This window comes from Chiloscyllium punctatum, chromosome 1, assembly GCF_047496795.1.
Source record: "Chiloscyllium punctatum isolate Juve2018m chromosome 1, sChiPun1.3, whole genome shotgun sequence".
Classification (NCBI taxonomy): Eukaryota; Metazoa; Chordata; class Chondrichthyes; order Orectolobiformes; family Hemiscylliidae; genus Chiloscyllium; species Chiloscyllium punctatum.
Window position 1 is genome coordinate 97,907,176 of NC_092739.1, and position 23,919 is coordinate 97,931,094.

Here is a 23,919-nt window from a genome sequence, read left to right on the forward strand (position 1 = left end):
CCCCCTCTTTAAATAGTTGCAGTGAACTTGACTCTATAGCTCTTTGGTGTAGAAGGTATCAGACATTAACTACTCTATGGAGGAAGAAATTTCTTCAGTTCTTAGTTTTAAATGAGTGTCCTTTATTCTGTCACAATGTCTCCTAATCTGAGAGAAAAGCATGCATTAATCTCCCAAATACCAAGAAATCCTTTGGTAGAGTTAGCATGTGCTAAGCAACTTTCCTAAGAAAAGGATTTTTAAGTAATTGAACTGTCAGGATATGTTTGGTGGAAAAGAAGTGAAGCTAAGAGTTTGCAGGTTTTTTAATAAAAATGGGTAGTGTAAAACTGGAAGGAATCTAAGTCAGGAGTATTAAAATAATCTACTATTTCAGCAGATAAGTTGCAATGTTAATTAGTTCAACCCTGTCAAAATATTGAAAAAGATGACCCTCCCATCCCCACCCTCCTTTGAAAATGAGCAAGGCCGGACCTTGCTTGAAATGCAGCATTGGGTGTTCTTAGAATTCTAAAAATGTTTGTAAGTTGTACCAGAGTGTACTGATCTAAATACGAAGCTGTTATTTCTATTCAATCCATACAGAGTGCCGGCCAAGCTGGCCCCTCTCACCTTTCATGCTCTACATACTTCATCTCATTCAAAACTGTCTACTTCTTTGCCCAAGTCCCATTTGTCATAGTCACGATTGTTTATTAGACTAACGCTTATCAAGGATTGAGTAATTTTATTCGAAACAGTAAAACATATTTCAAATTATGAAGTTAATGTTACAGCAAATCAACTTATTTCTGTATGTGCAGCCTTATAACCCCAGCAGACTAATGCCTGGCAGTCACAACATTGTATACACAGTGCACATGGAGCTTGAAACTCCAGTGAACTCTTTTAAAGACAAGGTATACATGCAACATCACCTTTTATACAACATCACCTTTTTTCTGAATGAAAGTTTAGCTATTTACAATAATAAGAGTTTTTGAGTCTTCATAATGTCTAGATAATTTGCAGAAATGTCCAGATCCCACAATGGTGACTTTCTGTGAAGGTGCCAGTGATTTCCTCAGACATTGGTGATCTTGTTAGTCACCCCTGTTGTGTTGTCATTTTTTTTCCCAGTTGATTACAGTTGTTTTTGGAGAATATGCTTATCTTGACATAGTGCAGCCAAGTTTTGTTGGTTATCCACTAATTGACTGTGTTGAGTGTTTTAAATCTTCTCAGCATTTACTGTTTTGTTTCTTGAGAGCTTCTAGCTCATTTTAAAGCTTGTGATTTTACATCCTGATTTTCCTAATTCTGTCTAGGTTTTAGCCGTCATAGCCTGTTCTAATAACTGTCCAGCCTCTCTAATCACTTTTGTTTTCTTTGAGATCTCAACCTCTTTGACTTGCTACTTCAGTGACTGTTTGGCTTCTTCCAAGTCTTGGTTTGAGTTATTTCACTACCACATTTTTGCTGGCATTTATTTGTGAAATGACTGTCTAACGAGTGGTTTGCATCCTATATCCCTGTGTGTGGTGTGGTGTGATGTGCTGTGTTGTGCATCTCTGCCTGGTCTTGTAGGTCTATCATTTTTCTCCAGCACAACTTTGAACTAAAGCCAATGTTTGTTTGGCTATTGTCTGAGCTTGATGGTGTCTTTAATAGTGGTCACTCTTAATGGGAGGGTGCATAAAAAATAGCATTGGTCATTGACACCTGTTCTCATTGTCTACAAAGCTTAAACATTTCCAATTTTTATAGTAAAATTCTTGCTGTATTGTTTACATTTGTTTCATAGCCATACCATTTCATTAACTTCCTCCAATTCTACAAACACCCTCTGTGCTAAGCTTTTCTTTCCTCTAACTTCAAACTGTTGAAGATCAAACCCTCCCCATGCCCCATCATTCATCATTCCAGCCAATAAAACTGGATAAGATCATTTTTTGTCAGCATTTAATTCTGCTCACAACTTTCTTACAGATTATGATCTTAAGATTGTCTGCTTTTCTTTTTAGAAATGCAATCATGGATCCCCAGAAGATTTTCTTGCCAGAGCTTTAGATCCACCACAGCTCCAGGTCATTAGTAATGCTATGAATTTGCTGAGGAAAATTGGAGCCTGTGAAATCAACGAAGCTAAACTCACACCATTAGGTCAGCATCTTGCTGCCCTTCCAGTAAATGTGAGAATTGGGAAAATGTTGATATTTGGTGCCATTTTTGGCTGTTTGGAAACTGTGGTAAGTATGTTAAATGAATACATTGAGTTTAAACAAAACAATATTATATTTTTTTAAAAGTTCAAAATCTAAATGTGTATTAAGACAAAAATAGCCAAGTCTTTTGTCCAGTTTTTACATTCAATTTGATCATGTAGTCAATTTTTAAAGTATGTGTTGGCAATGATCAACTTCACCCATTATTGTCTTGATGCTATTAGGCTAGTTATCTGTGATCTAGTATCTAATATGGGTCACAACTTCCTTCATTTAAAAATTGTCAGGAGTGAATTTGCTGGTTCAATGTCTGATATTAAAACCATGCCTTAGAAATTTATGACCCACCTTGGCCATCATCTCATGTCAAATTCGATTGTTGGTGACTTTGGCCTTGTCTTATGTATGACCCAGTATCATCATCATCACAAATTAAATGCATATTTTTACTTAATAAATATATCATCATCTGTACCAAGTTTAGCCCATTCATATTTGAAGTCCTCGCCTATTATTAATCCAATGTTGTGCACACTGACTATTGTTCTAAACCCTCTATAAACTTCAACACATCTGTTGATTTTTTTTTTAATACTGCGCCAGATTACGTTCCCCTCTCACCCTTGTTTCCATTGACCAATATTATTTCTGATTCATTGAAGTATCAGATTTAAAATTCTTACCGCTGTGTCAATGACCTTATCCATCCTGATTTCAGTCACGACCTCAGGGCCCTAAATGTCCTCTTTCCATTCACCAAAATTTTCCCTGTCTCATGATCAGTGTGTAGCCTTCAGCCTTCTTATTATTCTCTGTTTAAAAACTTCCATCTTTCTTTCCTCCTTTTGAGGGCCCTGTAAGATCAATAGCTTTGGCAGTTTTCACCACTTCTTCCAAACCATTTTGGCTTGGCATCTGTTTATAAGTAGGCCTCTGCGAGCAATCTTGCTATATTTGAATAATATAGCTATTTAATAAAAACCGATCGACTCCCGCAGCTACCTAGACTACACCTCCTCCTACCCTGCCCCCTGTAAAAACACCATCCCATATTCCCAATTCCTTCGTCTCTGCCGCATCTGCTCCCAGGAGGACCAGTTCCAATACCAACAATCCAGATGGCCTCCTTCTTCAAAGACCGCAATTTCCCCCCAGTTGTGATTGACGATGCTCTCCACCGCATCTCCTCCATTTCTCGCTCCTCTGCCCTTCAGCCCCGCCCCTCCAATCGCCACCAAGACCACTGGTCCTCACCTACCACCCCATCAACCTCCATATACATGGTATCATCTGCCGTCATTTCCGCCACCTCCAAACAGACCCCACCACCAGGAATATATTTTCCTCCCCTCCCCTATCAGCGTTCTGAAAAGACCACTCCCTCCGTGACTCCCTTGTCAGGTCCACACCCCCCACCAACCCAACCTCCACTCCCGGCACCTTCCCCTGCAACCGCAAGAAATGCAAAACTTATGCCCCCCCCCCCCCCCCCCCCCCCCCCTCCATTACTTCCCTCCAAGGCCCCAAAGGATCCTTCCATATTCGCCACAAGTTCACCTGCACCTCCACACACATCATTTACTGCATCTGCTGCACCCTGATGCAGCCTCCTCTATTGGGGAGGCAGGCCGCCTACTTGTGGAACGTTTCAGAGAACACCTCTGGGACACCTGGACCAACCAACCCAACCACCCTGTGGCTCAACACTTCAACTCCCCCTCCCACTCCACCAAGGACATGCAGGACCTTGGACTCCTCCATCGCCAGATCATAGCTACACGATGGCTGGAGGAAGAGCACCTCATCTTCCGCCTAGGAACCCTCCAACCACAAGGAATGAACTCAGATTTCTCCAGTTTCCTCATTTCCCCTCCCCCCCACCTTGTCTCAGTCCCAACCCTCAAACTCAGCACCACCTTCCTAACCTGCAAACTTCTTCCTGACCTCCCACCCACCCCCACTCCGGCCTATCACCTTCACGTTAACCTCCTTCCATCTATAGTATTTCCAATGTCCCTCCCCTAAGTCCCTCCTCCCTACCTTTTATCTTAGCCTGCTTGGCACACTCTCCTCATTCCTGAAGAAGGGCTCATGCCCGAAACGTCGATTCTCCTGCTCCTTGGATGCTGCCTGACCTGCTGCACTTTTCTAGCAACACATTTTCAGCTCTATATTTGAATAATGTCAAAGGCACTATATTAATGGAAATCAGGATGGCATTATTGGCAGTCATGGACAACACTTTCTGATGGATATTTGGTATATAAAAGATTCCGAATTTGCTGTACTGGAAAAATTATTTCTTTGTGTAATCTTTGTTATGCTTTCTGAACTTATTCGCAGTTTAGATAAAATGTGGGTTTACAAATGTATACTTTGTTTCCAGGCAACCATAGCTGCAGCCATGGCTGAAAAATCTCCCTTTGTTACGCCAATAAATGGGAAAGAAGAAGCTAACCTTGCAAAATCAGCTCTGGCATTGGCTAATTCAGATCACCTGGCCATTTACAAAGCATATTTAGGGTATGTTGCAACACTCACTTCTGCTTCTGACCAGAAGAACATCAGAAATGGTTGTACTTATGCAGCACTGTTGCCACCAGCACTTGTGCAACTGTTGCAGAAAGCTTTTAATCAGTAGGCAGGAGGAGCATTGGAGATGTTTTTAATAGATTTCAGAATTTTAAAAATCACTTTAAGAATTGTGCCGGAACTACTGTATCTAATTTCTTGCGAAGTCCAGCAAGAGGCAAAACCTTGAGATGATTTAGACAGTGAGCTGTGGCACTCTTAAGACTTTATGGAAGCAGTTCATACACAACCTAACTGGGCTCAGTTGATAATTATGGAAATACTTTAATTCCATTGTCATTGTCTCGAGCCTCACATAATGCAGTACTTTTATTTATTGTTATACCATGCAGAAAATAAATTTTACTTAATTAACTAAGCAAGAAATCTTTTGGGAAAGACAGTTTGGATGCAACTCTTTGGCAGAAATGGGTCCAGATATTCTCCTCTTTGGGTAATTGGAGACCAGATGTAGCCTGAGAGATACTCATCAGAATCCCTTAGATGTCCCAACGCATTGATTATGCATGAATTTCCAATGGACCATTGCCATGTGTCTAAACCTGAAAAAGCCTCCAAATCTAATTTAGATTCATAAGTCTGGGAGGGTTTTCACTTAATGGACTTGATAATTACACTGGTTCCAACTCCTGGGTAACTGTTCAATTTATTCCCCCAATCACAGTCCCTCCAGATCCAAACTCACCATCGAACACAATACCCTGGACTCGGTGCTCCCCACCCCCATTCACTCACCATGCTATCCTGGCCCCTTACTCATCCTGCTGCACTACGTGTTACTTATTACCGATCTGCTGCTCCCAAACTGCCCACCACTCTACTCCTCACTTTTATATTTTCTCACAGGGGCTTTGGACCTTTAAACTTTGCCATATTCCAGTAAATAAACAAATAATGCTGCAAAGAAAAAAGGGCATGGCTTCCATAAAAATTTCCTGTGAACTTGTTTGTGAAGCCATGATGTGGACGTGCTGGTGTTGGACTTGGATGGACAAAGTCGAACGTCACACGACACAAGGTTACAGTAACTTCACCAGACAAAGGGGCAGTACTCCAAAAGCTTGCGATTTCAAATAAATTGTTGGACTATCGTCTGGTGTCTTGTGACTTCTGACTTGAAAATATCACATGAAACTGAGATTTTTAATCTGATCCTGGTCAGAGAAAAAGATTTTGACCCAGATTGGAAGATTTGAATCATGAGTTACTTCATTATGAAATGTTGGTGCTGACGTATTTATTGGTATGCATCTGGATTAAGAACCTAGAAAAAGCAATTGCAGTTCCTGCCATTACTACTAATTTCTCATTAGCATTCTCTTCACTTACTCCACCATGGTTTGCCTGCCCTGTTATTTACTTATGGTGGTGCGTGCAGTAGATGCCACAATGTAATTCCTGTCACTGGGTAGAAACTTCTGGGCACCCTCCAAGCTCTTAGAAAGTTGGGTAGTGAAACTAATTTGGGCTTGATGCTAAATTCAGTTTCCTGAAAACAAATTAACATTTTTTGAACTTTAAATTCTTGAACCTTTCAGTTAGGTCAGCTGTCCCAATCTTGGTGCTCAGGATCTATTTTGCTTTTATTAGCATGCCATATACTCATTAGCATTCTATTCCACTGGAATAACATTTACAGGAGCAATGTTGGAAAGCATAAAACCTGTTTGCCTTCTCTGCCCTAAATCACCTTACAAAAAAAAGCCTTGCAGAGAAAGTGCATTACAAATGGAAAGAGTCCAAGATTTGTTTACGCTCCTGTACCTGGAGATACAACTAATCCAAGCAGAAGCTGAAAAATACAATGATGTGCGCACTCCACTAGGCCTCATCACTGAAGAGAGGGATTCTCCTGCAAAAAAATGCTTTGTTAGCTCCTAATACCAACAGTTGAACAATGTCCTGCAATTCGGTTAATGTTTGAAGAAGGATACCTAAAATTCGCCAATAGTGGTGATAGCAGTGCATGAGGAGGTCACCCCTCAGCTTCTGAATTTCCAGGGAAAACATCATCAATATGATGCTATGCAGGCGATGGCACTAGTATGACTCAAACCTCAGTTTCCCAGGGGCATTCATTGAATAGAGTGATGTAGAGGGGTTAAATTTACTGATACAATTCAAATACCACATACCTAGCTTAAGGGTGATTATATTTAGCTAGTTTTGAGAAGATTTGTAGCTCAGGTTGAGGTTCTCGATGTAGGTTTGCTCACCTGAGTTGGAAGATTCATTTTCAGACGTTTCATCACCATACTAGGTAACATCTTCAGTGAGCCTCTGGATGAAGCACTGCTGATGATTCCTACTTTCTATTTATATTTTTGGGTTTCTTTGGGTTGGTGATGCCGCGTCCTGCTCCTTTTCTCAGAGGGTGGTAAATGGAGTCCAAGTCAATGTGTTTGTTGGCAGAGTTCAGGTTGAAATGCCACGCTTTTAGGAATTCTCGTGCACATCTCTGTTTGGCTTGTCCTAGGTTGAATGTGTTGTCCAGTCGAAATGGTGTCCTTCCTCATCTGTATGTAAGGATACTAGTGAGAGAAGATCATGTCGTTTTGTGGCTCGTTGATGTTCATGTATCCTGGTGGCTAGTTTTCTGCTTGTTTGTCCAATGTAGTGTTTGTTACAGTCCTTGCAGGATATTTTGTAAATGACATTAATTTTGCTTGTTGTCTGTATAGGGTCTGTGGGCTACCATGATGCAAAGGGGTCTGAGTAGTCTGGCAGTCATTTTTGAGATGTCTTTGATGTAGGGGAGAGTGGCTAGGGTTTCTGGACGCGTTTTGTCTGCTTGTTTGTGTTTATTGCTGAGAAATCGGTGGACTGTGTTCATTCGGTACCCGTTCTTTTTGAATAGTTCCTGGAACTACACAGAGCAGAGGAAAATCACCTATACAGTATATTCAAAAAGAATGGGTACCCAATGAACACAGTCTGCCGATTTCTCAACAACAAATCCAAATAAGCAGACAAAACCCATCCAGAAACCCTAGCCACTCTCCCCTACATCAAAGACATGTCAGAAATGACTGCCAGACTACTCAGATCCCTTTGCATCATGGTAGCCCACAGATGCTATCCAGATAACAAGCAAAATTAATGTCATTTACAAAATACCGTGCAAGGACTGTAACAAACACTACATTGAACAAACAAGCAGAAAACTAGCCACCAGGATGCATGAACATCAATTAGCCATAAAACAACATGACCCTCTCGCTAGTATCCTTACACACAGATGAGGAAGGACACCACTTTGACTGGGACAACATATCCATCTTAGGACAAGCCAAACAGAGACATGCACAAGAAGTCCTAGAAGCTTGGCATTCCAAATGGAAATCTATCAACAAACACATTGATTTACCACCCCCTGAGAAAAAGAACAGGAAATGACATCACCATAGGAAATGACGTCACCATAGGAAATGACGTCAACTCAAACCCAAACTTAGAAATAGAAAGCAGGAATCATCAGCAATGCTTCGTCCAGAGGCTCACTGAAGATGTTACTTAGTATGGTGACGAAAAGTCTAAAAATGAATCTTCTAGCTCAGCGAGCAAACCTACATCCAGGTGAGTATATTTAGAGGCTTATAAAATCATGGGGGGCTTGGATAGGGTGAATAGCCAAGGTCTTTTCCTTGGGATGGGTAAGTACAAAAACTAGAGGGCATAGGTTTAAAGTGAGAGGGGAAAGATTTAAAAGGGACTTAAGGGACAAAAGGTGGTGCATTTATGGAATGAGTGCCAGAGGAAGTGGGTGGCTGATACAATTACAAAGGCATCGGGATGGGTATATGAGTAGGAAGGGTTAAGAGGGATATGGGCAAAATGCTAGAAAATTGAACTTTATTTATTTAGGATATCTGGTCAGCATAGATGAATTGGGCCAAAATCCCTGTTTCAGTGCTGTACATCTCTGTGACTATGTACCTAAGTTCCTGCTTTCCAGAGATTGAGTGTCTCTCAAGGGGCAGCGTAACATGACAACTTCAGCACTCTTTGTACTGCGCCACATGATGTGTAAGTAAGTGTGACCGGTGAAACATAAATTGTCAGAAACCTGAATAGATCAAAAATGACTCAGCACTGTCATACAAAGTGCTATATTTGTGTGATGTCAGTTTGCAGAGATGGTTGATGGTTGTAAATCCAAGTGACTTCACTGTTATTAATCTTTCTTATCCTACCACTACATCTGAATGCCATTCTGGCAACTGCAGCTGAACTTGAAGCAGAATGTTGACTCTTTCAGTGCCTTGTCCCAGATGACTTTGGAGGATGTCCTTTAATGATCCAGGACCGAGAGAGCTCTGGCCCATCTGCTCAGATGCAGGTGCTTGCTCATTTTGACCTGATGAAGGCATTTAGATACATGAAAGAAGGGAGGTGACATGGCTGGGTGCCTCTAAAGTGTCTTGAGATGACAATCTGAGTTTCTGTCTGATCCTCCTCCCTGTTGGTGCACAAAGGTACCTCCCTCATGTCTTAAAGGAATGGGACACAACGAGGCAGCTTAAGGTCCCTTGACTCCATCTTGACTTGCCAGTGAATAAATGCATCCATGGCTCAAGCAATGGAGTGAATGTCTCTGTGCAGATCTGGAGGATACTGACTATTCTCAGCTACCCAGTTGTGCATTGTAGCAACCACTTATTCCATGGAGGAAGCCTTGTGCTCACAGAACCTGCGCAGACTAACTCTACACTTTACTCCTGTCTGCTTGTGATCTCTAGCACCTTTGCCAAATGTTCCTCTGCTTACCTGTCCATCAGTTCCCTTTGCATTCTATGCAGGCAGATCTTATCATGCAGAGTGCATCAAGGTAGCAGAACAGAGCGCAGAATAGAGCGTTACAGCTGTGGAGAAGATGCAGAGAGAGAGATCAGAATTAACATTTGAGAGATCTGATCAAAAATCTGATAACAACGGAGAAGAAGCTGGTGAATGTGTATACGTGTATTCAAACTTTTGTAACTTTGATGGAAGAGGGTAAAAGAACTATAACTGGGGGGTGAGATGGGTCTTTGATTATGTAGGTTGCTTTCCTGATGCAGTGGGAAGGGTGGATGGAGTCTGTGCTTTCTATGGAGCATCTATGTAAGTTAGTAATAGTCCTTGTGCACATGCTGACTTTCCTTAGCCTCCTGAGGAAGTAGAGAAATTGTTTCTTGACTGTCGCTTTGATGTGAGTGGACCAGGACAGGTTGTTGGTGATCATCATTCCCAAGAATTTGATGCTGTTGACCATCTCCACCTCGGCATCATGATGCAGACAGGTGTGCTTTCCACTCTGCTGAAATCAGTGACCAGCTCCTTCATTTTGCTGACGTTGATAAGAGAGATTGTACTTTAGGCTCAGCAAGAGCTTGTTCTGTCGCAGTTCTTTGAATCTCCTCGAGACTTCTGCAGTTTCTTACTCCTGCAGCTATCAGCATGTGTCCATGATTTGTTCACCAAGCCTACTGTCAATAGATCATCCTAAAGTAAATTAATCTGTGCCTGTGGGAGGGTGGTGAGGAAGACCTTGATAGTGCCCCCTCTGATATTCCTGACATTTCCCAGTCCCACCTCTACCAGCTCCTTGACTCTCACCTCTGAGGAGAAAGAATTGAGATTTAAGGAGATGAAGACATAGCTGGACTTTTGTTTTGACTTGTCTTGGGAATGTCATCTGGAGGCTCCCTAGAAAAGCACAAACATTTGTTCATGTTGCAAGCCTCCATCCTTATCCAAGGTTTCATTAAGACTGGTGCTTTGATGTGAAGCTGGATGCAACAGATTATTGGCTGGCTATAGATATTCAGATTTCTTATCATCACGTTCCTTATCTCCTTCCAGATCAGCAGCATTCTCCTCAATGGGATAGGGAGAATTCTGTCTAATATTCTCTCTCTTCTACCTGGGCACATTTGTGCTTATTGTGCAGGTTCTTCCCCAGAAAGCGGTATGCATAAAGGGCATTAAAATGCATGCAATAGCATTAGCATGGTGCTAAATCCCCAGGGCTGTAATTGTCTGTATATAATCCTAGTAAGTAGCATGTGGCATGGGAGAAGTTAGACGTTAAAAGGTTACGAATGAAAGGTGTTGTCAAAAATTTACGGTTGAGAAAAACCAAAAAAGCCTTGTGATGTGTGTTCCTTGCATACATATGAGTTGTTTATCCCAAAGTCTGTCTCTTGTGGTTTTATTCCTGTATCTTTGTCTCATGCAAACCTTAGTGAAAAGCTCACAGATGTGTACGTTCTCCCAGTTGTGAAGAAAGGTCAGTGACCTGATAGTATATGAGCTGCCGAGTGTTGCTCCTTTTTACTTTTGAAATGTGAACGCTGTCATTTGTGAGAGAGAATACCCACTGTGATGCAAGTGGTGTTGTATTGATTTTGCAATTGACAGATATTGATAGCAAATGATGCATCTGATGAAGATACATGGCACTCAATATTATGTGTACAGTCCTCTGCAGAGGTAAATTTAAAATGCTAACTTATGCTCAAAGAGGCATAACACATCAAGTAGACAATGGTACATACCTGGGCAAACCAGTCATCATTTGCAGCAATGAAACCAGGTTCTCTTGACCTCTGCAGCTACTTCTGACCAAGCTGCCTTTTTGTCAATAGGGATAGCCTCTGATACTAGGAAAGAGAACTTTCCTTTTCTCCTGGACAACCTTCATGAGAACCTCTAGGGAGGTATTGCTAAAGAATGGTTTTGTTTTTGTTGGTTTCTGACATCTCCATGATGAGTGAGGATAATGAGCAGATGCTGAGTGAGAGTTCTGGGTCGTAGAAAGTTAGGTTTTGTCTGAGTGCCTCTCAAAAATAGGGTCTGAAAGTTGGAGCCCAGAAGGTTGTATTAGATACAACCCTCCTGTCTATCTGCCTGTAAAATTTGACTTTTTAACAAATTCCTTGGATGATGACATAATTGGTTGGGCTAGTATTTATTGCACATCTCGATTGTTCCTTGAGAAGGTGAAGATGAGCTGACATCTTAAACCAGTGCAGTCTATATGGTGTAGGTACACCCATGATATTGTTCAAGGTGGGGTTCCAGGAACTTGACCTAGGGACATGAAAAATATAGAAACATATTTCCAAGTCAGGATGGTGACTGACTTCTGCTGAGCACCTGTAGTGGAGAGAGTGACTGTTTGTGAATGCGATGCTAATCAAGCAGGCTGATTGTCCTGGATGGTGTCAAGCTTCATGAGTGTTGTTGGAGCTGCACTCATACAGGTAAATGAGAAGTTTTACGTTACATTCCTGACTTATACCATGTAGCTTGTGGATAGATATTGGGAAAACAGGAGACGAGTTAGCCAGTTCATAACCTCTGACTTCCTCTCGTAGCTACTGTATGTAAATGGATAGTCCAGTTTAATTTCTGGTCAAGGGTAATCCCCAGGATGTTCATCATGGCGAATTCAGCTATGATAATCCCATTGAAAGATAAGGAGCAATGGTTGGAAACTCTTGTTCATGATGGTCGTTGCTCAGCACTTAAGTGATGGAACTCCTGCAGAGCTGTCCTGGAGTTGAGGTGACTGACCTCTAACAGTCGCATCTACTGCAAAAGAAGACTCTTATAAGATTACAATCAGCAGAGATTTTTCCTGCTAATTCTCATGGACTCGTTTTGCACACATGGCCAAATCTAGCCTGATGTCGAAGGCAGTCACACTCACCTCACCTCTGGATTTCAGCCATTTGGTCCACACTAGAACCAAGGCTGTCATGAGGCCAGGATCTGAGTGACCATGGCGGAACCTAAACTGAGTGTCATGGAGCAGGTTATTGCTCAGCAAATGCTGTTGATGATTCCTTCCATTGCTCTCCTAATGCTGGAGAGTGAACTGATAAGGTTGCAATTTGCCAAATTGAATTTGTCCTGCTTTTTATGAACAGGTTTCACGTTGTCGAGTAGATATCAGTGTTGTAGATGTACATGCATGCACATGTCATGAGCTGATAAGAATGTCATCATGCAAGGAATCCTTACCCATCTCTGAACAAAAGTATCTCCTGCTCATCAGGCCCACTTCCACAAGCTCTAGAAAACAAGATTCCACGAACTGTAACTGCATCTGCAATGTGAAGAAATTGACCTAACGTTGCAGCACAAATGTTACAAGTATTTAGTCAGTGAACTGTCATTATTATGTGAGCATACAAAGGATAGATTTTGGATATATTAAATATTTTTCATTGCTGGTATCCTGTCTAAATTTAAATTTGTGTTTGCATGTCAAGATGGAAGAATGTTGAATCAGATGGCTATCGTGCTGAAATGGCTTACTGTAAGAAACACTTTCTGAGTCGGACTACACTTATAACAATGGAGGTTTGTATATTTTTCTTGCATTAAACATCCCATTATTGTGCTTTTCAGTCAAGGCTTTCATGTTGCTACTTGGTATCTTCCTAAATGTTGAAGCTTACACACATTCCTTATGTTGAAAAATATTGATGTTTTATAGTACGCATGCTAATTTTGAGCTTTTTAGAATTTGATTTGCAATTAAAGGACTAGAGTTTGATGTCAATTTTATTAATAAAAATATATTTTTAAATTAAAATTGCTAACTTGAATGGCAGCTCCTGATGTGCTTACTGAAAAATATGCTTGCAGGATATTAAACAGGAACTTATCAAGCTGATGGAAGCAGCAGGTTTTGTGCCATCAAGAACCAGAGGAATTAAGCATCAAAGTTGCAGCAAAGGACCTTTGGCAGAGCACCCAAAAAAGAGTTTATCAGATAAGGAAATTCTGCTTCTGAAAGCTGTACTAACAGCAGGACTGTATGATAATATTGGGAAGATTATTTACACACCGTCAGTGGATATCACTGACAAGGTGATCTGTTGTGTCGAAACTGCTCAAGGTAAAGCACAATTACACCCTTCATCTGTCAACAGAGATCTGCAGACAAATGGTTTGCTTCTGTATAAGGAGAAGGTAACTTCTATTGATAAAGCTATTTATTTCTATCCATGATTGTAAAGGTTGACTAATTATTGCAGGTCTCTGTTGGGATTGTCACAAGGATTTTGTTTACGATTGTGGCCATCTCTGCTTTATCTCTTCGATCTACTATTTCATGTTTCCTTCTTTTCCAAATAATTTATGGTTCCAAGGGTTTTAATCCCACTACCATACAAAATCTTATTTTTTGCACAACTACATAACTGGCAATAAGCACTCATTTGAAACAGAATATAACTCGAGTTTTATTAAGATTCAGATGTTCTACAACAACAGTGTCTAAGATGGAGGAAGCTTAAGTTAGAAATACAAATGGTTTCAGTTACACATACAATGCCCCACACTCTAAGCTAGGGTGTTTTTCCATTTGTACCTCTTCTACTATGTTTAAATGAATTGAGTATTATTGTATATGAAACAATTGAAATTTTTTGACATCTGACCGTTATCCTCATTCGTTTGAAAAAGTAGATTGATGGGCAGAATTTCCTTTGCTCTGGTGTGACAAGAATAATGATGTGTGGTGGATAAGTAGAGCAAGAATGAAAGCATCAGGTTTTCAAAAATTGATGTGCATTTTTCTTAAAGCCTTAAATGGCAGCATCACAATCTTGTGCTTGAGCAGTTACTGGCTTATTGCTTCTTATTAATATCCTGTTTTGCCCTATTCACATTACACTTCTAATTCTCCTCTGCTCAGCAAGAAACTAGAAGTGAGAGCTATTACATTTTACAACAAACAAGGGTAAGGCTTATACAGTTAATCGTAGGGCCTTGCATTGTGTTGTAGAACAGAGTGACCTAGAGGTACATAATTCTTTGAAGATTGCATCACATAAACAAGGTGGTTAAAATGGTGTGAAATGAACCACTTGCCTTCATTGCTCAGTCCTTTGAGTATAGGAGTTGGGAAGTCACGTTGCAGTTGTACAGGACATTGATGAAGCCTCTTCTGGAATACTGTGTCCAGTTATGGTTACCCTCTTATCAGAAAGATGTTATCAAGTTGGAGGGGATATGGAAGAGATTTACCGGGATGTTACTGGGTATGGATGGTTTGAGTTATAAAGAAAGACTGGATAGGGTGGGACTCTTTTCAATAGAATGTAGGCGGTTCAGAAGTGACCTTATAGAAACTTACAAAATCATGATGGGTATAGATAGGAAATGAGGTGACATTTCTTCAGCCAGACTGGTGGGCCTGTGGAATTCATTGCTAAGGAGCACAGTGGAGGTGGGTATGTCTTCAAGGCAAAGATTGATAAATTCTTGATCTCTCAAGAATTTAACAGCTACAGGGAGAGAGAGGATAAGTGGAATTGAAACACCAATCAGCCATGATTAAATGGCAGAGTGGACTCGATGGGCCGAATTTGCTTCCATTCCTATGCCTTATGGTCTTACAGCATTAATAGGATTTCAAGACTAGCGGGCACAGTTCTAAGGTGAGAGGAGAAAGGTTTAAAAAATACAAGAAGGGCAGAATGTTTCTCACAGGGTGGTAGCAGTGGGAACGATAATATCATTTAAGATGTATCTAGACCGATACATGAATGGGCAGGGAGCAGAGGGGATGCAGATCCTTAGAAGATAGGTGGCAGGTTTAGATAGAGGATCTGGATCAGAGCAGGCTTGGAGGGCTGAAGAGCTTGTTTCTGTGCTGTAATGTTCTTTCTTCCTGGCATGAGGAATGAGCTTCCTGAGGAAGTTGTGGATGTTGGTACAATTAAAATGTTTAAAAGACTTTTGGATAAGTATGTGAATAGGAAAGGTTTGGAGGGATATGGGTCAGGAGCAGACAGGTTGGACTTGTTTAGTTTGGGATTATGTTTGACATGGATTGGTTGGACTGAAGGGTCTGTTTCTGTGCTCTATGACTCTATGATAGCATGTAGTATGACAGTAAGAGACATGAAAATGAGACCTCCTTGAAGTGTATTGTGGAACTTGTTAACTTCCCTACGTTCTTGTTTACTTTTTCTTGGCTTCATCATTAGCCTTGACTTAATGGATTTCTTTCCCAAAGCGACATGGTCAGGATGCTGTTTCTTTGCATCCAAGTTCATATTATGTATACAATCTCAAGAGTTAAAATTAATGGTCCACCTAGCATCAATCACCATCTAAATAAGCATTTTCCAAAATTCTACCACCCAACTTATTCACAACTTACATCTCTACTGTCTCGGAGACACTTAGATCTTCGCTTGAATATTGGGTGGGGTGGTGGCTCAGTTGTTATTCATTGCTGCCTCACAGTGCCAAAGATCTGTGTTTGATTCCAGCCACTGGTGACTGTGTGGAGTTTGCACAGTTGGTCCATGTTAGCGTGGGATTCCTACGGGTATTCTGGTTTCTTACCACAGTTCAAACATTTGCTAGTTAGGTGGCTTGGCCATTCTAAATTAACCATAGTGTCCATGGATGTGCAAGCTAAGTGGATTAGCCAAGGGAAATGCAGGGTTACATGGATAAGGTGTTGGTGTTGAGTCTTGCAAGGATGCTGTTTGGAGGATCGGTATCGACTTGATTGACGGAATGGCCTGCTTCCATGCCGTATGATTCTATGATCCAACACATAATGAAGCATAAGTTATTTCCGTTTTAACAGATCAGGTAGCATTTGTGAGAAAAATTGTTTTTTTTATTTTATTTTATTTAACGTCAGCTCATTCAAACTTATGGTTATGCTGCTGTGTTTGGAGTTCTTTCCTAATTTCACTCCTGAAAAGTTTGACTCTAATGGTTTCCACCCTAGATTCCTGAACCAACTGAAATAATTTCTATCTACTGAACTGTATGACTTTTAAATTTTAAAAGGGACATTCTCGAGTTGACCATGATATTTTAATGATGTGATGGATCAATTCCTTTTTCTTCAAATTAGGTGAAATATGGCAGGATATATGTGCAAGAGACAACCCTGACTTCACCTTTTCCAGTGTTGCTGTTTGGTGGTGCTATAGAGGTGATGCACCGTGAAAGATTACTTTCAGTTGATGGCTGGATACATTTCCAGGTAATAACACTTATTTAATAAATTCTGCTAAATTCAAAGCAAATTGTCTGTTTTGTGTACCATTTGTTATATGCAGCCCCCCTAAGCTTGAGCTCACTCAAACTGTTATTGACTGCAAAAAGGTCCTTCTATCAGTCGCCGGTCATTTGGATCTAGGTATTTACTTGAGTTCAAATTTCTTCTATTCATATTCCAAGTAATCAATTTTTCCTGAACTGAAATTGATCGGAGATAAATGCTGTCTTAATTTTTACTTTTTTCTTATCTATGGCTTCTGTCATTGATACAAGCACTGTGATATGGCAACTTATAAAGCCTTCCACTGTATTTACTTTTTTGTTATTTCTATTCTATTCTATTTTATTCTATTTTATTTCTGAAGATCCAAATGAAATTATACTCCCAGGTCTATGACAAAGTGCAACATAAAAATCCAAAAGATTGTTGTTAGGGAGCTTTTCACCAAAAACATCTGTTTGTAACTTTTCTTGTCAGTATCTCAAGTATTATATCCAGCATCTCCAAAAGTTACATAATCTCGTGAAACCAACAAGTGAACACATGTTTCCTCTCTTAACCTTCTAAGTTGCAAAAAAAAGGAAACACACCTTGTATGTTCTTAATGCAACACTGCAGTGTGCAACCTTCCATTTTTCCCAGTTTACATTCTAAAGAAAAATGTTGTGTTCGCACACTCCCTCATGGCTATCTTCCTGACTTTTGTTTTTAATCTGCAGCCCTCTTAAAAGCTTTGCAGCAAGTGCTGCAGATTTTTACCACAAGCTCATGGTTTGATAATGTTTATGATTGTTGTATTGATAACCCCTTGTCTGGACTCACCCAAAAGTGGCAACCATTTCTCTGCATCCACTCTATTAAACCCCTTCATGCTTTTACGACATTCTACCAGAACATAGGAACACGAGCTGGGAGCAAGTGTCTGCCACACAGCTGTTCTTGAGCTTGCCCCACCAATCAACAAGATCGTGACTGAATTTCTACATTAAATGACCATCAATAACCCTCTAGAAAATTCTCAGGATTTAAAATTCCCTGAACAAAAAAAAAGTCCCCTGATCTCTGTCAAAAATAGTGAACCCCTTATCTTAAGATCATGACGATTTGAGTAAAGGGAAACAATCTGTCAACATCTGTGCTGTTAAGCTGTTCAAATCACACTGCATATCATGGAATTTGAATTCAATAATGATGACCCTGAAGCGATTGTTAGTTGTTGAGGAAAATATTGCTTCGGTTCACTAATGTTATTTAAGGAACGAAACTGCAGTCCTTACTTGGGTCTTGCTTATGTATGACTGCAGACCCAGAGCAATATGGTTGATGCCTAACTGCCCTCTGGGCATTTACTAAATGGATACTAAATACTGGCCTGGCCAGCAATGCCCACGCCCAATTAAAAATAAAAAAAAGTCTCACCTCTTTTAATAAATAGATCAAAACTGTATATTGTACACTCACTGTGTTTTTGCCAATGCCCAAAATACTTTTATAGCAAGACCATTTATTAAAACAATCCAGGCCAAAGACTAAAGTGCCATTTTTCTTGCTATACTTGCAGATTAACTCAAAGGGGTGGCATGGTGGCTCAGTGGTTAGCACTGTTGCCTCACAGCACCAGAGACCCAAGTTCAATTCCAGCCTTAGGTGACCATCTGTGTGGAGTTTGCATGTTTTCCTCCTGTTTGTGAGGGTTTCCTCTCACAGTTCAAAGATGTGTAGGTTATGTAGATTGGCCATGCTAAATTGTCTCATAATGCCCAGGGATGTGCAGACTGTGAATTAGCCATTGTAAAAATAAAATATGCTGGGCAATAGAGATGGAGATGGTCTGGGTAGGATGCTGTTTTGGAATGTCAGTGCAGACTGTGGAGATTCTAACTATGGACAATGATTACATCCTGACAATCTGAATGTATTCATCCTTACTCTGTTTGCTGTCCATTAACCTTTCATGCATCAGTGCTAATCTATTGTCCCCCACCCCCAATCCCCAACCTCTGAATCCTGTTTTACATTTGGTACCTTCCTATCCATGCAGATGATTCTAAAGTCTATAATCTCTTTGATGGAGAAAAGCAGACCAACCTGTTCAATCAACTTTGAAAGTTTCATTTTCTCAATCCTTTTAGTTATGTGAAAATCTGAACTGTGGACCTCACTTGGAGTACTGGTCGTTCTGCTATAATGTGCATTTCATTAATGCAAGTTCACTATAACACGACTGACTAATTGGGGATACTATTTCTGAAGTGCGAACTTTAAAAATGTGTAGTGGTTATAACGCGATTCTGGCCCATTATTTTAAATGGTGCTGCTATTATGCGATTTTCTTATAATACTGAGTTGTATGAGGACGGCACTACCACATTATAGCAAAACTGCCTGTACTGGACAATCAAGATCTTTTCCCCATATCTGCAGTGCATTCGTCTGGACATGGATTCAAATGCTTTATATCGTCTCTTCAAGTCGGTACCAACTTTGTGTTGCTACTTCTAGTGATTGATGGTTTTGTTTTTCCAGATCACTTTGTTTCTCCAATCCTTTTAAATCCTAAATGTCCAAGGAGTAAGCAAACCACTTATTCCTTCAACTAAAATAAAGTGTCTGATCTGTAACTATATTGAATTTGCCATTAAACCAGCCATAATGTTGATCATTCCACATTTTGGTGCACTTCTCCACATTTGTCTAGATACCTTTGCTTCTTCTGCCTGTTTGTGTAACTTCACCTTCTCTTGCCCCTAACTTCTTTCCCTCTTGCACCATTCCCCTCTTCAGTACCCTCTCCTACCCCCAAATCTCTCCCTTTTTTTGCCTGTCCCCTTTTCTTTCCCTTGAATCACAGCTGAAGTTTAATGTGCTCCACCCTCTAAACTTTGTTGACCAGACAATTATGTGTGATCTTGATTTCCCTGTGCAATTCCATGGGGATTAATGTGTTGTGGGACTGATAGGGTAAGGGTGAAATAAAAGATTATAACAAAACCTGGTTGATCATTATAGACTGAGACCAAATTCAAACCTTTGTAGTTACTCTATTTTGAATGAAATAGAATTTTCGGTGCTGCTTTATATTTACAAATGATTAATTTTTGTAGGCTCCTGTCAGAACAGGAATCATTTTTAAGGAGCTGAGATCCTTGATTGAATCTGTTCTACTAAAGAAACTTGAAGATCCAAAAATATCAATTGAAGGTAATTTCAGTACATATATTACAGCTTTGTTTCAGTTGTGAATCCTATTTTTGCAGATCAGACATAATTATATATTTGGAGAAAATGAGGATTGCAGATGCTGGAGATCAGAGTCATGTGGTGCTGGTAAAGCACAGCGGGTCAGGTACATCTGAGAAGCAGGAGAATCGATGTTTCAAGCATAAGCCCTTCATCCAGTAATGAGGCTTGTGGGCCGGGGGGTGCTCCCCCCATCTTATCCCGGTCTCAAGCCTCCAACTTGGCACTGCCTTCTTGATCTGTTAATCTTCCTTCCCACCTATCCGCTTCACCCTCCTCTCTGACCTATTAGCTTCACCCCCACCTTCAACTATCTATCACATTCCCAGCTCCTTCCCCAGCCCCTACCATTTATCTCTCAGTTCACCCCCCCCCACCTCTCCAGCCGCAAGCCTTATTCCTGATAAAGGCCTTATGCCCGAAATGTCGATACTCCTGCTCCTTGGATGCTGCCTGACCTGTGATTTTCCAGCACCACACTCTCGGCCCATTATTATATGTATGTGTGGGGAGGCTGAATGTTGATTATTTCTGATGTGAATACGTATGTGCACAATTTGAATATATTGATGTGAATATGTAAACATTGGTTCAGTAATGGTAACATTCATTATCAATATCCTTGGCGTTATCATTGACCAGAAACTCAACTGGACTCACCACTTGAACAGTGGCGAAAAGAGCAGGTCAGCAGCTCGAAATATTGCAGTGAATAACTCATCTCATGACTCTGCAAAGCCTGGCCAACATTTCCAAGGCCAAGTTTGGAGTGTGAAGGGATACTCCCTAAATTCTGGATGGGTGCAGCTCCAACAACACTTAAAGCTTTAAACCATCCAGGACAAAGCAGCTGCTTGATTGTCGCCTTATCCACAAGCATTCACTCCCTCCACCTTTGACACTCAGTAGCAGTAATGTATGATTCTACAAAATACATTGCAGAAATTCACCGAAGATCCTTAGACAGCACTTTCTAATTCCATGGCTACTTTCATCTAGAAAGACAGGGGCAGCAGATACATGGGAACACCACCACCTGCAAGTTTCCCACCAAGCCACTCACCATCCTGATTTGGAATTCTATCACTGTTCGGTTACTGTTACTGAGTCAAAATCCTAGAATTCCCTCCCAAATGGCATTGTAGGTTAACCCACGACAGGTGGACTTCAAGAAGGCAGCTCACCACCACCTTCTCAAGGGCAACTGGGAATGGGCAATAAACACTGGCCAGCCAGCAAAACCCACATCCCTTGAATAAATGAAAAAAAAAGAATGCTCTTCTTTCCTGAGCAGTTGGGAATGTAGACACTGGTAGAATGCTTATAAACTGACCCTTCTCAAAGTCATATTTACTCCCCCACTTTTAATTTCGACTGTGAGACAGACACTACTGTTCACTATTCTAAGAAAAGTCAAATGTCATTTGTCTCTCCTCATTTTGCTTGCTTAAAACCCATTGCATTTCAAACAAAGTGACCAGTCTTAAATGTTAACTAATTGTCTGTCTCCATAGATGCTGCCAGACCTGGTGAGCACCTTCAGAATTTTCTGCTTCTTGTTTAGATTTCTGGCATCCTCCATATTTTTGTTTTGTTTAAGAAACAATTTAATGATTTGAAGCTTTGCATATGAAAAGTGTCTGAAACTCATAAGAACTGCAGACGGTGCTAATGGTGCCCATCTGGGATTAACACTTGTTCCCTTTCAGAGGGTACTTTTTAAAAATAATTAGTTCACTGAACGCGTGAGGCTAAGTATAGCAGTATATACTCTAGTTGCCATGTGAAGGTAATTTGCTACTACCTTGTGCCACTGCCTCCTACAACCTTAGTCCATGTGAGGAATGTCACCATAATGCTGTTTGTTAGAAAGTTATGAGTTTCACTCAATGACAGCCTGAATTTTTATGTAATGTATTTAATATAATAACATATGTAAGGGGGAAGAGGGTGCAATGGAGAATCATCAAACCAAGTTTGATACTGAGCTAAATAATGATATATTAGGTCAGATAATCAAAACAGGTACACTGTAAGAATCATGTTAAGGAAGACAAATGAAATGGAGGCAGAGAAGTGTGGGGAGAGTATTTCAGAATTTGGGACCTAGGCAACTGAAGACATGGCCACTAGTGGTGAGATGATTAAAATTGGTGAGTGGTCAAGAGACCAACATTCGAGAAGCACAGCTTTTTGAGGTGAGAAATCCTACCTCAAAGGTGCAGAAGCCATGACTGCAGGTAACAAATTGCCTGAACAGTGTACAATTCTGTTTCTTCCAGGGCCAGCAGTGAGAGGCTTGCATTTGTTTTCTCAGTCAGTTTGTCGAACCCTTGCGTCTGTCTGAAATCCTGGCTTTTGAATGGAGGGAGAGGATCCATTTGTTCCAGTCCATAGAACCCAGTGACATATCAGTTGAGGTTTGAGATGCTGTGGTTTAAATAAGAAGCAGACTGCAAGAGTATTCAGGATATTAATCTTTTATAGATACCTGATCCACATTCAAATTGGTATAGAGTTAATCAGATGAGAGAGTTCAAAGAATGGTGCAAGATCATAAGAATTGGAAGCAGGAGTAAGCTATTCTGCCCTGTAAGCACAGAGCCTGCTGTGCTATTTAATGAGATCATGGGTGATCTGTGTATGACCTTAACTCCACTTTCCTGCTTGTCACCATAGCTTCATTATTCTTGACATCCTTGTAAATCAAAAATCCATCCAACTCAGCCTTGAACACATTCAGTGACATAACATCCACTGTTCCTTGCAGAAGGGAATTCCAAAGATCTAACAACCTTCAGATAAGAAATTCCTCTTCATCTTTTTCTGAAATGGGAAACTCCTTCAACTGGATATTTCAATGGGGTGACAGAGATGGATTAGAAACTGAATCAATGATTTGCTTGTTCTTGCACCCACTATCCATTTGATCAATCAAATGTTGGAAAGCCAATTACTGCTTGTCCTGTAGGAAGGGAGCTAATTATGAGTTCAAAGGAAATGTTCTGCATCTAATCAGCACTGTAAGCTAGAATGTAATGTACCAAATGCTGCTGCTCTGAACAGGAAGTCAATAGCAACTAAAATTGTGAAGGCCCCCTGCTATCAATCATGTTTTTACTTTTTATTGAAAATTCAACAAAGATAAAAGATGAGTTAAAATCATTAAGGTGCTTCCCTCTTCCCCAGCCGCAGAACAGGTAGTGCTTTCAATCATGGTCCCAACGGAAAGCCTTGGCTATCACCCTTGTTCCTGCTTGTTATTGCTGGTGTAAAAGATTCACAAACTGGATCTCAACTGACTCCCAGGTTCCCCATGGGACACTGGTGAGCAAGGTTAGATCTCACGGAATATAGGGAGAACTAGCCATTTGGATACAGAACAGAGGGTGGTGGTGGAGGGTTGGTTTTCAGACTGGAGGCCTGTGACCAGTGGAGTGCCACAAGGATCGGTGCTGGGTCCACTACTTTTTGTCATTTATATAAATGATTTGGATGTGAGCATAAAAGATATAGTTAGTAAGTTTGCAGATGACACCAAAGTTGGACGTGTAGTAGACAGCGAAAAAGGTTACCTCAGATTACAACAGGATCTTGATGAGAAGTGGCAGATGAAGTTTAAATTAGATAAATGTGAAGTGCTGCATTTTGGGAAAGCATATCTAAGCAGGACTTAATGGTAAGGTTTGAGGGAGTGTTGCTGAACAAAGAGACCTTGGAGTGCAGGTTCATAGCTCCTTGAAAGTGGAGTCACAGGTAGATAGGATAGTGAAGAAGGTGTTTGGTATGCTCTCCTTGGTCAGAGTATTGAGTACAGGAGTTGGGAGGTCATGTTGCGGCTGTGCAGGGCAT

General features: G+C 40.7%; 1 protein-coding gene across 1 annotated transcript in view; it reads left to right on the top strand.

The window, feature by feature from the left end:
* The window catches only part of dhx29 (DEAH (Asp-Glu-Ala-His) box polypeptide 29), a 140,450-nt gene that overhangs the window by 98,194 nt on the left and 18,337 nt on the right, over window positions 1-23,919 (top strand). The window contains exons 21-26 of the mRNA XM_072571611.1: window positions 2,004-2,228; window positions 4,591-4,727; window positions 13,058-13,148; window positions 13,437-13,763; window positions 16,678-16,809; window positions 19,932-20,028. Of these exons, the coding sequence (XP_072427712.1) occupies window positions 2,004-2,228; window positions 4,591-4,727; window positions 13,058-13,148; window positions 13,437-13,763; window positions 16,678-16,809; window positions 19,932-20,028 (1,009 nt within the window). The remainder of the gene's footprint in view (window positions 1-2,003; window positions 2,229-4,590; window positions 4,728-13,057; window positions 13,149-13,436; window positions 13,764-16,677; window positions 16,810-19,931; window positions 20,029-23,919) is intronic.